General features: G+C 37.0%; 2 protein-coding genes across 3 annotated transcripts in view; one reads left to right on the top strand and one right to left on the bottom strand.

The window, feature by feature from the left end:
* Positions 1-16030, bottom strand: part of LOC124642762 — a 662223-nt gene that overhangs the window by 156724 nt on the left and 489469 nt on the right. The gene's annotated exons all lie outside the window — the stretch shown is intronic.
* On the top strand, positions 14030-15214 carry LOC124642767 (serine protease snake-like). Its single transcript, XM_047181405.1, has one exon. It carries the CDS (start codon positions 14240-14242, stop codon positions 15158-15160), a length of 921 nt encoding a protein of 306 aa, XP_047037361.1. The 5' UTR covers positions 14030-14239; the 3' UTR covers positions 15161-15214.

The following is a 16030-nucleotide window of genomic DNA, read 5'->3' as shown; positions in this document are numbered from 1 at the left end:
AACGTGCCTTTCGAATGACGGAGAAAGTCGTCATGCCAAGATGGTCACCCATCAATGAACGGACCACGCCAAGTGTTGCTTTTCTTTATGCTCGATCGACTTATAGGACTTAGCCACGATATAAAGTATAAGACAGTAATTAAATCTCGGAAAAAATTAACCAGGCTTTCTCTAACTAGGTACTTCTTTTAGGCGTAGTAAATTTTTCTAATATCGGTCTTAAGTATATCTAAAGCATTCTAAAGTATTAATAAGAACATTAGTAAGCTCACTATGTATTGAATAACAAATTGCCAAAAAAAATAAATAAATTCATAGCAAAAGGAACCATATAAAATAGAATGTATCGCATACAAAATAAACTGTATGTACGCCACCGAAATACTTCATGTAGAGTAAGCAAGAAAAACTCGAATTTTAATTGTTTTTTTTTTGTTCAGCTTAGAATAAAAAACGCAATCGATATTGAATTCTGTTACCTAGCTTCAACTAAGATTAGGTGAAAGAAAACCAAGTGTCGTAGAAAAATAATAATAATTTCACAACTAAAGAAATCCAAAGAAAAATACCGACGAATTCATATATTAAAACTTTTGCAGATCAGTGTCAACAAATCACAGCTCGCATTGATCTTGGCCTACTTTACCACTCCCCTCTCCTTTCTCCCCCCTACTTACTGAATATTTGACAAGTTCATAGACAGCCGATTCATTCTTACGAGTCGTTCACGCGAGTTATTGGATTCGCAAAAAAACATGGCGACTAGGTGAGAAAAAAAAATTAAATTATAAGACGGTAGACAGTTTGAAATTGCTGGGAAATTGACAAGAGATTTGTTTGGGACCTTCCTTTGCATAATATTCAAGTTTCGTCAGATTTTTTTGCTATTGGCATTTTAGCAAAATTATGTCTTACACCCTTATTTATAAGGACTATTTTTCCAATACAGTCATCTGCGCCTCCCTACATACTTTCGTGAATGTCAAACCAATCATAAGAAAGCTATCATCGTTTTGCAGCCCGTGATTTTTACAGGTAAAAACGTCTTAAAATGTCTTTGAAGTCCCTTAAAATGTTCTTATTACGTCTTAGCACGTCAACTTATGGTTTGATACAAATGAAAGGCATAGTTAAGTACCACTCTTTAAGTAGGTAATAATCATTCAAACTGACATTGACACATTACGTGTGAAATAACACGTTTTGGTCTCAATAATTAAATCAAGCAAAAACACCTTCCAACAAAAAATAAACATCTTAATAACAAACCCTATTATCCCCCACTATATCACAGTAACCTTTAATACACGGGACCATGTACTTCAAAACTTATTATCGTCGGTCCCATTTGGGCGCCATTGGGCTTATCTGCCGACGATACACCGAAACCATTAGCTTCGTAATTGTGCAGTGTTGGCTTCGAGCCTAATACACTAGCATGCTTACATCCCCTCCGATGCCCTGGATACCTGATACGTACACTTAGGAACCCCGAAAGCCCCCAAAATTTTCGCAGGCAGGCCATATTAACGGCAGGAATTCGTAAGACCCTATTTGTCGAAAAAGGTTCGTGTAAATAGTAGCTCTTGCTGGAATTACTTGACAAATAAGACTGTCGTGAATTACTGAGTGGGGTTAAATGTAACTAGGTCTAGGCAAATATGGGTGGAACATCCAAAAAATGTTAGCACTTAACTGGGGTTCTACAAGGGTTAAAATGAGCTCTACATTAAGTATTTTAAGTGTTACTTGACACTATAAAGTAACTATTTATAGTCCGTCTTTGTATGACGTCAGATAACTAAGTCTAGACAAATAATTTATTGAAGTAACCTTTTGTCTTATAGGCAGTGGTAATTCATACGTCGGGATATATTAGTTTCGATGAAATGTCACTTCTTGGTAACCAGCCATCGAAAGCAGTAGACTGAATATTATCAGTCTTCCAATCTTCCGACCGTAATAATATCAAATATATAGTATAAGAGTATTAAGAGTACAAATATATAAGATCTTAAAGATTTTCACAAAAGGGAAAATATCAGGATTTATCATTGAAATAAGACGTACGACTTCCCTCTGTAACATTGTCAGTTATTAATTAAACAATATCGATGAAATAGTAGACAGCAAAATCATTAATTTTAATACGATCATATCAGGATCTTACAAACATATCTATAACACATCTGTATAAGACACGCTGATTAAAGGACAATGCCAGGGTCTGGGCTCAAAGTTTGCCCAGCAGTGGGAGTAGTTCCAGCTGGTTCCATAGTGCACTCTGAACACGAAATCCAAATATTTTTGAAATCGGTCCCAGAGGTCCCGAGAAAAACCGGTTCTAATGTTAAGCTTGAACAGTCACTTTATAAAGCCCAAGCCATTTGCCCAGTAGTGGATATTGTTAAAATAGGTTCCTTACTTCACTCTTAACGCGGAATCCAAATGTTTTTGAAATCGGTCCCAGAGGTCCCGAGAAAAACCGGTTCAAATGTTCTCCATAGATAGTCTCTTAACAAAGCCTAAGCGTTTTGCCCAGTAGTGAAAGTGGTCGAAATAGGTTCTTTACTACACTGTTAACACGAAATCCAAATATTTTGGAAATCGGTCCCAGAGGTCCCGAGAAAAACCGGTTCTAATGTTAAACTTGATCAGTCAATTTATAAAGCCCAAGCCGTTTGCCCAGTAGTGGGAATGGTTAGAATAGGTTCTTTACTTCACTGTTAATACGAAATCAAAATATTTTAGAAATCGGTCCCAGAGGTCCCGAGAAAAACCGGTTCTAATGTTAAACTTGAACAGTCAATTTATAAAGCCCAAGCCATTTGCCCAGTAGTGGGAATGGTTAGAATAGGTTCTTTACTTCACTGTTAATACGAAATCAAAATATTTTAGAAATCGGTCCCAGAGGTCCCGAGAAAAACCGGTTCTAATGTTAAACTTGAACAGTCACTTTATAAAGCCCAAGCCATTTGCCCAGTAGTGGGAATGGTTAGAATAGGTTCTTTACTTCACTGTTAATACGAAATCCAAATATTTTAGAAATCGATCCCAGAGGTCCCGAGAAAAAACCGGTTCTAATGTTAGCCAGCCATTGTTAGCAAGCCGTTTTAAGCATCAACAAACCTTACAACCTCTTTTCTTGAAATAACATTCAGGTAGTTAGTGGTTTCACTGTTAACAGGATAAAAAAACAGAAATAGACGTTTAAAGGTAATTGTTGTTTCTCTTGCTTTTCATTCTCTATCTACCACAATCAGTCCTAAATTCGTGTAGCGTCATGCAATTAATATTCGTAATGGCAATGGAAAAATCTTATCAAGACGAATAAAATAAGCTCGAACACGAGGTAGTAAATAGATACCGTTGAGGAGTTCCCTCGTCTCACTGTCGTCTCCATCGTCAGGTCCTCCACAGTTTTGTGGTGTCGAAAATATATACCCGAATGACAAGTTTTTATTCAATGTGTGCTTACAATTTCCGACAGTTCCCTATTGTTTTAATGTTTCTATCACCAGACCCTGGACCCAATAACAAAGGAACCATTTGGAAAGTAAATCCTTTCAAACAATAAAATGATTGTTTAAATCGGTTGGTAAACGACGGAGTTATGCACGTACAAACGTAAAAAGAATACAAACGAACTGAAAAACTCCTCCATTTTTTGAAGTCGGTAAAAAAAAAATCTCGTTCAACACCTCGTATTTGTCGATTAATATTATAATGCATTTCAATTAAGGTAATAAAAGTGGAATAGTTAAGAGTTTGTAAGCATATTTTTCGTATATTGAATAAGAGTCAAACCAGTTTTTCTCAGGACTCCTGGGATAGATTTCGAAATATTTCGGTCTGGGACCTATTATAAGCCTATGGAACATAATACACTATGCAGCTACTGTGGGTAACTCTTGAGCCCAACTTCCATACAAAGAATAGCATTGTCCTTTAATCCCAATTACTTCAATAACCTTAGCTGTTCAGAATTGATTGGTTTTCATTATGTGCACTCCAATTTATATCGGATTTTTACCTTAATGAAGTAGGCTGGCTTATGATTTGTCGGGTCGTAACGAAATATTTTGGGTCAAAAAAGGGATTTTAGAAGGGTTGAATTGATGATTAAATTCTTTGGATACCCATCGTTCATCAATTTGATTTGTTTTGCACTAAAATTATTTTGGGAACGTGACTTTAGAATTTAGGATACCTCTCTCTTGCCGAACAAACGATCGTTTATCTTGCCGAGCTTTGTAAACGACTTCACTGTCTCCCAACAAAGCATTTTCCGACCAAAAATCGGTCATACTCCTGCACAAATCAAAGCCGCCTCACATGCCAAAATTCGACACAAAGGACCAAATTCAAACATCAAAAACCACCTCTTGGCTCCGCCGCAGTTTCCGAACAAAGGCAAGAAGCAGGAATACCCATACTCCACTTTTAATTCACCCCTTTAGATCGCCGTGAACTCCAACGCACTACTTTTTCCCATTCCAAGGCAGTATTTGCCGTCGGCCAGTACAATAGGGCAAACATCCAAAAGGAAAGAATCCACAGCTACCCGAATGGATGAAAAGATTGGACACGGCTCTATAGAAGCGCCTTTTAAAGTGGCTTTTGTCGAAGAATGTTTTTAAAGATTCTTGAGGACGCTCCGGGTTGAACTGAATTTGCTGATTCAGCTTTCCCTGTCTTTGATTGAAGATTTGCAGTACTTGAACCTGGACAAATGAATGCTTAAATATGAATGTTTCTTCCAATAAGTACGTCAGTTTTGTGGTAAGGGATATGATGAATGGAATCAGGTCAAGGTTGTGACCCTTTTGAATACCATTAACGAAGGTTGGTCCTATATAAAATGGGTAATTTAGGAGACTATAAAAGGCATAAACATGTCAAGATAAGATTATGTTAACATAACTTAGACAGATCTTTAAAAAAAATCTGTACCTTTAAAAATATGTACTTCTTTCGTGATTTCCTTTTAAATTTCAAAAGAAAAGTAACAAAAGTTAAAACTGCAATATCTTCGAACATCCTTGCAACAAAGCATTGTGCCGAGAGCAATCAAGACACATATGGGCGTACCAGACTGTTACGAACGAATATCGGGTCCCGGCAATAGTTTATTCCTATCCTGTGTATATTTACGAGTTGTATCAAGTTATATGTATATTACCTAAACGTCCCAGGTACGGTTTAATCGTAATTGAAATCTCAATTTAGTGTCTCGAATTTGAATAGGTTATTAAATCAGATTATACTGATTATTCATAACTGTCTTTTGTTTAGATTCAATCAAGGACCTGTATTTATGTGTCGCTTAATATTGCTTTAGAGTAAACGTAATTAACTTTAAGATTAATTACAAACTTATATAATTTTGGTGATGATTGTAATTACCTAAATTGTTTAAGTTTATTAATGTCAATAGGTAATTTTCTCATAGGTACTACAAATTGTGACAGCAGACTTTGGGAATTTCGAATATAAGAACAATCCCTAAAGAGCGTGTAAAGCTATTGATACTACATGACCAACTAACCTCAATAACGCTACATTTGACTGTCCTAATGACTTCTGAATCACTCCGTCAAACCTTGACGATATGGAAATCAAAACAAATAATTCAAATAGCCGATCTAAAACAATTTGTGTGAGTGTTCAATTCACTAACGTATTCAATGTTATCGACCTACTAATGTATTCGGGACTAATTGAATATCAAATTGGACCCAAAACCAAATTGGTATCAGCACCAATTTCCCTTTGCAATGAAGATTTATAATTTGCTTGTAATAATAATTGAAATATTGCCAACTAGCTTCCGTCCGCGGTTTCGCCCACGTGGAGTTCGGTTATATCGCGTTTCCAAGAGAACTCTTCAAAAGTCCAGGATAAAAACTATCCTATTTTCTTTCTCAAGGTCAACTCTATCTCTGTACCAAATTTTATTAAAATCAGTTCAGTAGTTTAGACGTGAAAGCGTAACAGACAGACAGACAGACAGAGTTACTTTCGCATTTATAATATTAGTAGGGATAGACTTTAGTCTAGACAAAACGGAGGTTTGAATACAAATATAATTTTAGAACTAATATTAGGTGAGGTGAGAGCCTAGTACTTAGGACAAGGATAGACTGTATAATGGGTTATTTATTCAAGAAGGTTTAAATTTAGACCCTATAGGCCATAAAAGCTTTATTCAGGCCTGAACTGTCTTATAACTTACTTCTATATTGTATATTTTAGTTTGTATCAGTAAAGACTTATTAAGTAAAGAAAAAAATAAATATTCGAAATCCTTACTAATAAATTGGACGCTAATGTAACGTGTATTGATTATTTTTGTTTCGCGGTAAAAAACGACTAATCCGATCGAGATGAAATTTCGCACCTATATATTTATTTATAGGTAAGCTACAGTAATTGCTTCGAATTATGGGTTAAAAATCACATCATCAGCCATTTTTATCGTCCCACTGCTGGGCACAGGCCTCCTCTCACCCCGTTGCCGCGGCAAGTTGTCGCGCAGCGGGCAGAGCTCCGGCAGGATGTCATGGTGGCCTGGAGGGAGCGACTGTCGCAACCCAGTGCAGGGCACGCCACCATCGTGGCGGTAAGTCCCCTCTTTGAGGAGTGGCTCGGGAGGAGTCACGGCGCCCTCACGTACCGCATGACGCAGGTCCTCACCGGACACGGTTGTTTCGGGAGGTATCTGCATCGAATCGGTCGTGAGGAGGCGCCCGGGTGTCACCACTGTGCGGATAGCCCTGAGGATACGGTGGACCACACAGTCCAGGAGTGCCCTGGGTGGGAAGGGCACCGCCGGGTCCTCGTCGAGGCTTTAGGCGGCGGCGACCTCTCGCGTCCGGCCCTGGTTCAGGCCATGGTCCGGGGCGAGAGGGAATGGGATGCCGTCGCCTCCTTCTGCGAAGCAGTCATGCTCGAGAAGGAGGCGGTGGAACGTCGTGTCGCGAGACGACTCCCGGCCACCGTAGGCGTGGGTCTGTGGGTGGTGAGCTGCTAACCCACAGCGGGAGGGGTCATTTGATGATTTTTGACGTCGTTAAAAAAAAAGGAGACGGATTGAGCATTAATCACCACGCTCGCTCAATGCGGGTTGGTGATTTCAGACATTGTAATCCAGGTTTCCTCAAGATGTATTTCTTCAGTTAAAATTTAATACTTTATAAATGACTAGCTGTTGCCCGCAACTTCGTCTGCGTGGGCAATATAGAATCGTCAAAATACTACTTATCCCGTAGGTGCATTCTTTCACGTGACAGTATAATTAGGATTAGCACTTAGCAGTCGCATAGATTCATTGATCAAGGTTGTGTTGTGGATGTGACCATTTATCTAAACAAAAGAAGTAAAGTTTGTGACGTTGTTCAGCCAATTTGGAAAATTATTACGTATGGTGCGTAAGTAATTTTCACAGGAAACAGCTATAATCTATGTCTACATGCTTTGAGTCTGACAAAGCTGTCATTTGTACATTTTCTGCAGCTGCTGCGACTAATCAGAAGCCAGAAAGTCTGTCAGTCTTACCATAATATGGATATCGTCTTGTGTAGTTGACTGGATTGTAGATAGGTAGTTGCTCCAAGCAAAATATCGGTACTAAAACAGATTCGGTGACTGGAAGCCAACACCAACATAGTTGGGGAATAGCTGGATGGATGATAAAATGAGTCATCATCATCAGCAGGCGCATAGGGTAGGATAGTTTCACTTACTCATGGTAAGGCTGACCACACATAAAGCGTGCGCGATCCTCGGGCGTGTGAGTAGCGCGGGCGTCGCTCACGCAACGCGCTCACGACGCACGCGCGGCGCCCGCGCTACTCACACGCCCGAGGATCGCGCACGCCTAATGTGGGGGAGGCCTAAGCCGGGACTCCACCGAAATGTTTGCATTAGTTCACGAATAGGCAAAATGTACGTATCTGTGAGAGTCCACTTCATGTGTTCGTACTTGAAACCTGTAGTTTTGCCAAGATTTTCAGAATGTACGCTCGCAATTTGTCATTTCTTGGTGGAGCCAGCAAATCAAAAGAAACATAAGTGTTGTATACTGTGCGTCACTACCGCACACCGGAAAAATGTCGCTCTTGCGGAGGACGTTTATATACCATATTTTGTGTCACACGTAAACAGGACGACAGTAAGTATCCACCGAAACACTTTCAAAGATCTGATGAACGAACAAATCAGACCTGACTTGGTCACCTGGGGCCAATCAGAGCTCTATGAAGCGATAATACTCTTTGGCTCCTACTGTTATTGTGGTTTCTGAAAATTTATTCACCTCATTCAACGATGAATGTAAGGTACCCGCGGGTATTAAGGCCTGTCGGATAATAAGGCCTAAATGTCAAAAATCGTACGAAATATAATAGTTGACGTTCGAGGTTACACTCACACATGCATAGCGCGTGTACACGTCGCTGCGAAGCGACGAACGCGCTCTTTCATTGGCCACGGCGCCAGTATCGTCGAAAAATTTTTGAGGAGTGGTCGCGAGGCCGGAATTATAAAAATTGGCTCCAGAAAAACGTAAGTAAATTTTGTAATATCACAGATACATCACCTGCATTGACTGTCTGTTCGTTAATTATTGTATGCTTGCACCTACCTTACCATATTAAGGGGTTTATCGTATTAAAAAATATAGGTATTTATTTTGTTTTTTGTAAGCACGCGGTTCGCAGATATTAAGGCCTATAAAATTTGACTGTAGGCCTTATTATACTTCAATTTTTTTTAACTACTTATAAATAAGGGTTGTATTTTTGGGATGCATGTATGTGTATAGGTATGTATATATGTCTAATTTATTTATGTTTGTTTTCAGTTCTAAGAACCACGACGCCTCCCAAACGGGCATTGTGAACTGGCAATGAAACAATGCTCGCAATGCCTCAAGTGGTATCATGAGCAGTGTGTCGGTTTGTCGATAGAAGATACTGATGACTTTCAGTATCCTAGTGGATGCGAATAGAGGCAATTTATTTAATATTCCAAGACCATTTATGTTCCTATTACTTTATTTGTATGATTATTATCAAAAATACCAATTTACAAAGTTTAAGTTGATTTTTCGATAGTTTTAACTATAGGCCTTTTTACCTTCCCTTAGTATAATAAAGCCTTCAGAGAGAGTTTTAAAAAAAGTTAAATATTCTTTTAATTTAAAGCAAAAGATGCTATTTTTTGTTTAAACTTTGTAGTTATTTAAGTAAATGACTGATTACCAATAAAACTTGTTGATTATGACGGTCATTTTTCATTTTATTACAAATTTCCCTTAGCTAGGCCTTAATACCCCCAGGTACCTTAATTCTGATGGTACTATTAAGAACACTTGCTTAGCGCAGAAGCTGACGTTGGCAGGTCAACTCTTTTGACTTCTCGAATAGGATACCATTGGTTTTTGTGCAATGCACACTTGCAATGCATTCTGGATTAGGACAGGATATAGGTGGATAGGATTTGCAACAGAGAACAATTCTGTCTTTGTGATTAAATGACATCAAACGTAGTTTTATATAAAAGGTGTTTTTTAGGGTTTTTAGACTTGGCTCGGGTCTTACTGAGACTGTTCGTAATCGTGAACAGTGTATTTGCGATCAGAAGTTGAAAGTAAGCATGTCTCTGGTATGCGGCGCGTCTGGTATGCGTTTTCAGACGCATAAAGCATTTTACGTGTGTATGGTATTAAATAGAGAGAGCTCCCATTTCTTATCTGCACTTTGTATCTGGGCTTGTTTTTAAAGCTACAGAATCCTACATTACCTTCCTCACGCTTAGCAGCGCTTGCGAGAGATGGATCCTCATTTCTTCTAGGATTAAGTTTACATATTTTGCATCAGAAAAAATAATTAAGGTCTACTTAATACTACTCACTCAAAGTAATTTGTTTTAAGGCCACCACATTAGTGGAAGATAAGCTAAACTATGTTTATGAAAAAATCCTGATATGAACTCCATCTGTAACTTTAAATGATAATTAATTGTTCCACTAAAGTCATCATTTTTGACATAATGTTCAAAAAATAATTTAGATGGCACCGTTTTAAATTTGGCTGAGAACTATTAATTTTCTTTTCATCAAGGTAATAATTATAGTTGGATTTTGATGTGGCACGGCAAACTGACAAACACTATTGAAATGTCTATCGAAAAATTACACTACGTGTTAAAATATGGTGAATTACGGAAAATACACAACTCCATCTGTTGAAATAATAATCCTCTATAAAGAATGTATGGTAATATTGTCATTTACCACCTCGCTCCTTTGACAAATTGATGATGTATTTTATTTACCACAGATGGAGCTACTTTAACCTTGGCTAAACAAAATTTTCATATTTTTTTTTCTTCCGAAGTTACTTATAAAGGTGTGATTTTCTGTGTAAAGATTAATAATAGGCCGATCAATTAATATAAGTACAACATTCAAATGTACAGTTTTGACAAATAGATTGCGTGTCGTAATATTTTACATCTTGAATTCACAAAATTAATCATATCTTTTGATAGAGTGAATCGATTTCGATGAAACAAAGACTAAGTAATACCCCAAGTTACGTAGAATTTTTGTATATAAGCATTGTCTGCATTTAATTCGTAGATTTTACGTGAATCCCGAACAAACAAACAGATAAACAGACAAACAGACAAACAGACAAACAGACAAACAGACAAAAATGACAAAAATGATGGAAATGGGTTCTGTTAGTTATCCTTTAACATGCTGGCTATTTTTTTTGTCAATTTCTTCAATGTACAAAAATTACTTTTCTACAGATTTATTATATGTATAGATTCGGTCTTAATATCCTCACAGAAAACATGAACCGAATATTGATTAAAATTGCTATACTGCTTTCTATTGCTTGTGCGATAATACAGAAGGATTTTTTTTATTTTTAACCGTGGCTCGGAGAAATGAGAAATGGACCTCATAGTTCAAGTGATTGAGGTATAATTACCACTGATATTGGAGTCTGTATTGGTTGTGTTTTGTTTTATATTCGAGTGTAAAATATCTGTATCAGTTATATAAGGAGTGTGTTCTGTTTCTTCAGCATTTTACGCATACTGTTCTGCGCATCCGGATAGATGTAGAATATGTAATTTCTTAAGCTATGTGTAATTTAAATCGGTTCAGTAGCTAATAAAGAATTGAGTATTGAGTAGTACTTTTGGCTTTAAAACGTGTCACACAGATGGAAGACTTACTTTCCCATTTCTATATAAGTAAGGATAGCTCTTTTGGGAAAAACGGCTGCACTGATGTAGATGATATTTTGTCATAGGTATAGTCTGTAGAATGGTAATGGTCAGTCGCCCTGGAGGTGGTGAGCTATCCTTTTGCCTATCTTTGCCACAAAATATCCGTAATCCACAATGTAGGTAACGACTTTAAAATATTTGACAACTTTATCATAAATATGTATAGATAGCAATAAACAACTATAAAATACAGTAAAGTTTATGTTCTTAAAACTAAAATAAAACTTCTAATCCAGTATTGTATATTCTAGTCATGCATTTTATGATTCCCACGATAACAATAATATTATCCCTGCGTTCCGTTTTACGCTCGGATTTCTGATTCAAAACAATCAGTGTAATTCTTCGCTGATTAAAATAAGACATCCTGCAATTATTTTATATTTTTCAGATAGGGTTCAGTAAAGAATAGACAGAATCATAATATCTTAATTAATATTCCATCTAACAGAAACCGCTACCGTGAAAACTAATCACAGTGTCATTTGTAACACTAATATTATAAAGTTGACATTTTGCAAGTGTGTGTGTGTGTAATTTTGTTACTCCTGTCCGTAAAAAAGGCTGATTTTTATGATATTTGGCAAATATATAGCGTAAAAATCATAACCATATATTGTAGGCATAACGTTTTACGTTTATCCGGATGCGGGAAGTTCTTGCGTTTGAAGAGGCGGGTGACACCGCTAGCAGAAGCGAGTCATCACATAAACATAAACAGTGTTTTTCAGTAATGTTTAGGTACGGAACCTTCCAAAGGATCCAAGCTCGAATTTGTCCGTTTCAATTCTTTGAGAAACGAAACAATATTGCGTAATTCAAAAACGTATCCTAAGGGTGAAATCGTAATCGCTTTCCCATTTTTTTTTTGTCAGAAATGTAACCGGTTTTCTTTATCTCAGTAATAGATTTTCGATTTAATAATCTTAATTGGTTTTATCCGTACCTGTATACCTTCATATGTTTTTAAATCCCTTGATACAGAGTGGCACTTAGGGTACGAAATTAAATTATTATACAATGAAAAATAAATGGAGTTTTTAACTATAAAAAAACAGTGGATGTTACTCTCAATAACTCCTGCACTATGTAATGTTAAATAAAGACTGTATGCTGACAATATATTTTTATGTAGTGAAATAAAAATAAATGTGTCATACTACTTACTCTATAACTATAATCTTTATGTCCAGTCAACAATGAAATATGTAATTTAATTTACTATGTAGGTAAACTGTATGAAAACTGTTATAAATTGAACCCGTTGTAGCTATGTTTTGACAAACCGCAAGCATTAAGATGGTGGAATGTGGCTCATTTTATTATATTGAAGGGAAAAATATATATCTTTCTGCTATGCTTGCATGAAAATGTCTAAATCTGTATGAAGCACTAAGCAAAAAGTGTAAGTACCGGGAAACAGGTAGATACATGATTGACAAAAGACGATCGCATTTGTGTTTCGTAGAATAACATGAAATAAAGCGAAATTAGAATCCGTATATATTTTTTCAATCAAAAACATAAACCCAGATCCGTTCTTAGAATCAAAAACTGCTACAAGCTTATTAAAATAGCCTGTTGGATACAGAATCGCTGCAAGGCTTATAAGAATTTCTCTAAGAAATTGTGTGTAGAACTTGAATCAATTTGTATACTTTTCTTTTGTAAGGTTGTTTTAAGGTTCCGCTTTCTTTTCCAATTTTTTGCAAAGACATTCTCCTGAATTGTCACTTTTTAGGGTTCCGTAGCCAAAATGGCAAAAACGGAACCCTTATAGTTTCGTCATGTCCGTCTGTCCGTCTGTCCGTCTGTCCGTCTGTCACAGCCGATTTACTCGGAAACTATAAGTACTACAGTGATGAAATTTGATGGGAATATGTGTTGTATGAACCGCTACAAAAATATGACACTAAATAGTAAAAAAAAGAATTGGGGGTGGGGCCCCCCATACATGTAACTGAGGGATGAAATTTTTTTTTTCGATGTACATACCCGTGTGGGGTATCAATGGAAAGGTCTTTTAAAATGATATAAAGTTTTCTAAAAAACATTTTTCTTAAAGTGAACGGTTTTTGAGATATCAGCTCTCAAAGTCGTAAAAAGTATGTCCCCCCCCCCTCTATTTTTATAACTACGGGGTATAAAATTCTAAAAAAAATAGAGGTGATGCATGCTAATTAACTCTTTCAACGATTTTTGGTTTGATCAAAGTATCTCTTATAGTTTTTGAGATAGGTTGATTTAACTGTAATTTACGGAACCCTTCGTGCACGAGTCCGACTCGCACTTGGCCGGTTTTTCAAACTATGTTGGGGTCGGCTTCCAGTCTTAGCAGACGCAGCTGAGTATATACAGTTTTTATATGGAGTGACTGCTTATCTGACCTCGAACCGTTACCCGAGCGAACTGATATCCATGGTAACTGGTTGTCAGAATTTCATGCTTCTGACTACCCGTAACGAGTTATATCGAAATATATCATACCAGTAGTATATTTTTCCTTCTTAAAATAACGATTGTATTCGATAATTAAATAAACAAATACATACCATTCATATCAAAATTTCAATTAACGAAAAAATAATGGCACAAATTAACGGAATCGGCTCATTTTTATTGCAATTACCAATGGATATTGATTAGCTACGGTCAGATTAAAATTACGGCTGTACACCCAAAGCACTCAGTTGCCGTGGTTAATCTGTGATAACGGCCGTGCGCGTGCGCTCCTTAGCATATTATACATGAAACATGAAACAGATTTGTAAAAATTTATCGAAAATAAAAGGACCAATAAAAATTCTGACTCAGAAATTAGTCCTGTGAGACGGAAATGGGGTTGTGAAAAGCATTAATTAAAGGGGGATGCTAATTAGTGCAACATAATGTTTATTTACAAAACAATGAAGCAGTAAGTGCTGTTAAAATGATTTATGTTCTAGTGAGAGTGGTTATTCTGTTTTCATTATTACTCAAAGGGTATGGAGTTGGTGAAAAGGCTTTCAGAGCCTGTAAAAACTATGGACAGCTGATGTTAGAGTGTCATAACATATTGTTTCCAAAACAAAGAGTGAGAGTACCAGTAGACTTTCTTCTATACCCTCATATGGTTCTAATTGGATTTCGGAGGTCACCACCAGAACCACCTGCGTGGAAGTGTGGAGGCAGTCTGATTAGTGAGAAATGGGTCCTCACAGCCGCCCACTGCACTGAAGACCGAGACGCCGGTCCTGCAAGCATCATGAGGATTGGAACCGCTACCTTCGAGTTCGACGAAGTTGATGAACTGGTCCAAGAGAGAAAGGTGGCTGAAATCATTCCCCATCCGAATTATAAGCCACCTTCTAAGTATCATGACATAGCGCTGATGAGAGCGACTCCAAGTTTCGTTTTAAGCAGAGACATAAGAATTGCTTGCTTACATCTTGGAGAAAACATAAGTCAAACCAACTTAACAGTCATAGGCTTTGGTAAGACCGCATCAGTAGCCACATATGGAAGCCAGACGCTTATGAAAGTTGATGTTGATGTGATTTCCAGTGAAGTTTGTAACAGGTCCATGAAGTTCTTGATCAAGAAGAAGTTGTTAGCTGATGGTATCACGGAGAATCAGATCTGTGCTGGTGATTATGAACATGGTGGTCGAGATACGTGTCAGGGAGATTCAGGGGGTCCTATGCAGATAATGGAAGAGAGAGTAGACTGCGTTCATAACTTTCCTCTCCATACCATTGTTGGTGTGACCTCTTTTGGAAGAGATTGTGGGAGGAAGATGAGTCCAGGAGTGTATACGAGGGTTTCGCAGTATGTGGAATGGATTGAGAATATAGTGTGGCCTGGGGCTTGAAATATGTGATCTTAAGTGTTGTGTAAATATGAAAAATATATTCAAGTATACGTATTTCCGGCTGTTTTTGTAAATAAAGGTTATATTAACCTTTCTTTCCTGTATTCTGAAGAATGTGGGTGATACGATGTACTTTTTTATGATCAAAAACTCTGAACTCACGACCTGGCAGTCAGTCAACCTTAACTTCAATGTAGGTACAAAAACTTACCACCAGCAAAAAACTAAGAAAATACTTCCTTAATCATGTCTGCCATTCACGACATCTTCCTTACCGCTATTATTTACAAAAACTTTACTTGAGATGTGTTGCCTTACCTGAAACAAACAGACAATTTTCATGAAAAACCCGAGCTTCAATATTTCAGTGGGTCAAAGTCAGGGCTGGACTTCGAGTTCAACTGGGCCCCAAATCATAGTATACAAATGTGGTATAGTTGTAAAAATGGATTTCATAGAAATCAGCTTATTTTTTTACCTAGTGAAATACTCGTAATTTGTGGTAAATAATGTTTTTAATTATGAATTTTTATTTGTATTGCCAATTGACTTATCTTTTACTAGATACACTGAAGGTGAAATTTTTTTTTCGAATGCCTACATCATTATAACGTACCTACACTAACAAATGTATAATAAAATAAACTAACAAAAATATTTGTTAAGGAAAATGCAAAAGAAAATATTCCAATTAGCCATTATAAAATAACAACTCACATTTTTCTCCCAGCCTTCATAACAATTTCTACAAAATATATTTGGGGACCCCAAAATGTCGGTAAATACGTCGCTGTATGGAAAAAAAGGGAAATATGTAAATGTCACGTTTTGGAAGGTTCCGAAAGTTTGGACCAGATACACGGTCTAACG

This window comes from Helicoverpa zea, chromosome 25 (assembly GCF_022581195.2).
Source record: "Helicoverpa zea isolate HzStark_Cry1AcR chromosome 25, ilHelZeax1.1, whole genome shotgun sequence".
In the NCBI taxonomy this organism is placed as follows: Eukaryota; Metazoa; Arthropoda; class Insecta; order Lepidoptera; family Noctuidae; genus Helicoverpa; species Helicoverpa zea.
Note: the sequence above shows the minus strand (reverse complement) of the source record. Positions and strands in the feature narration are given on the sequence as shown.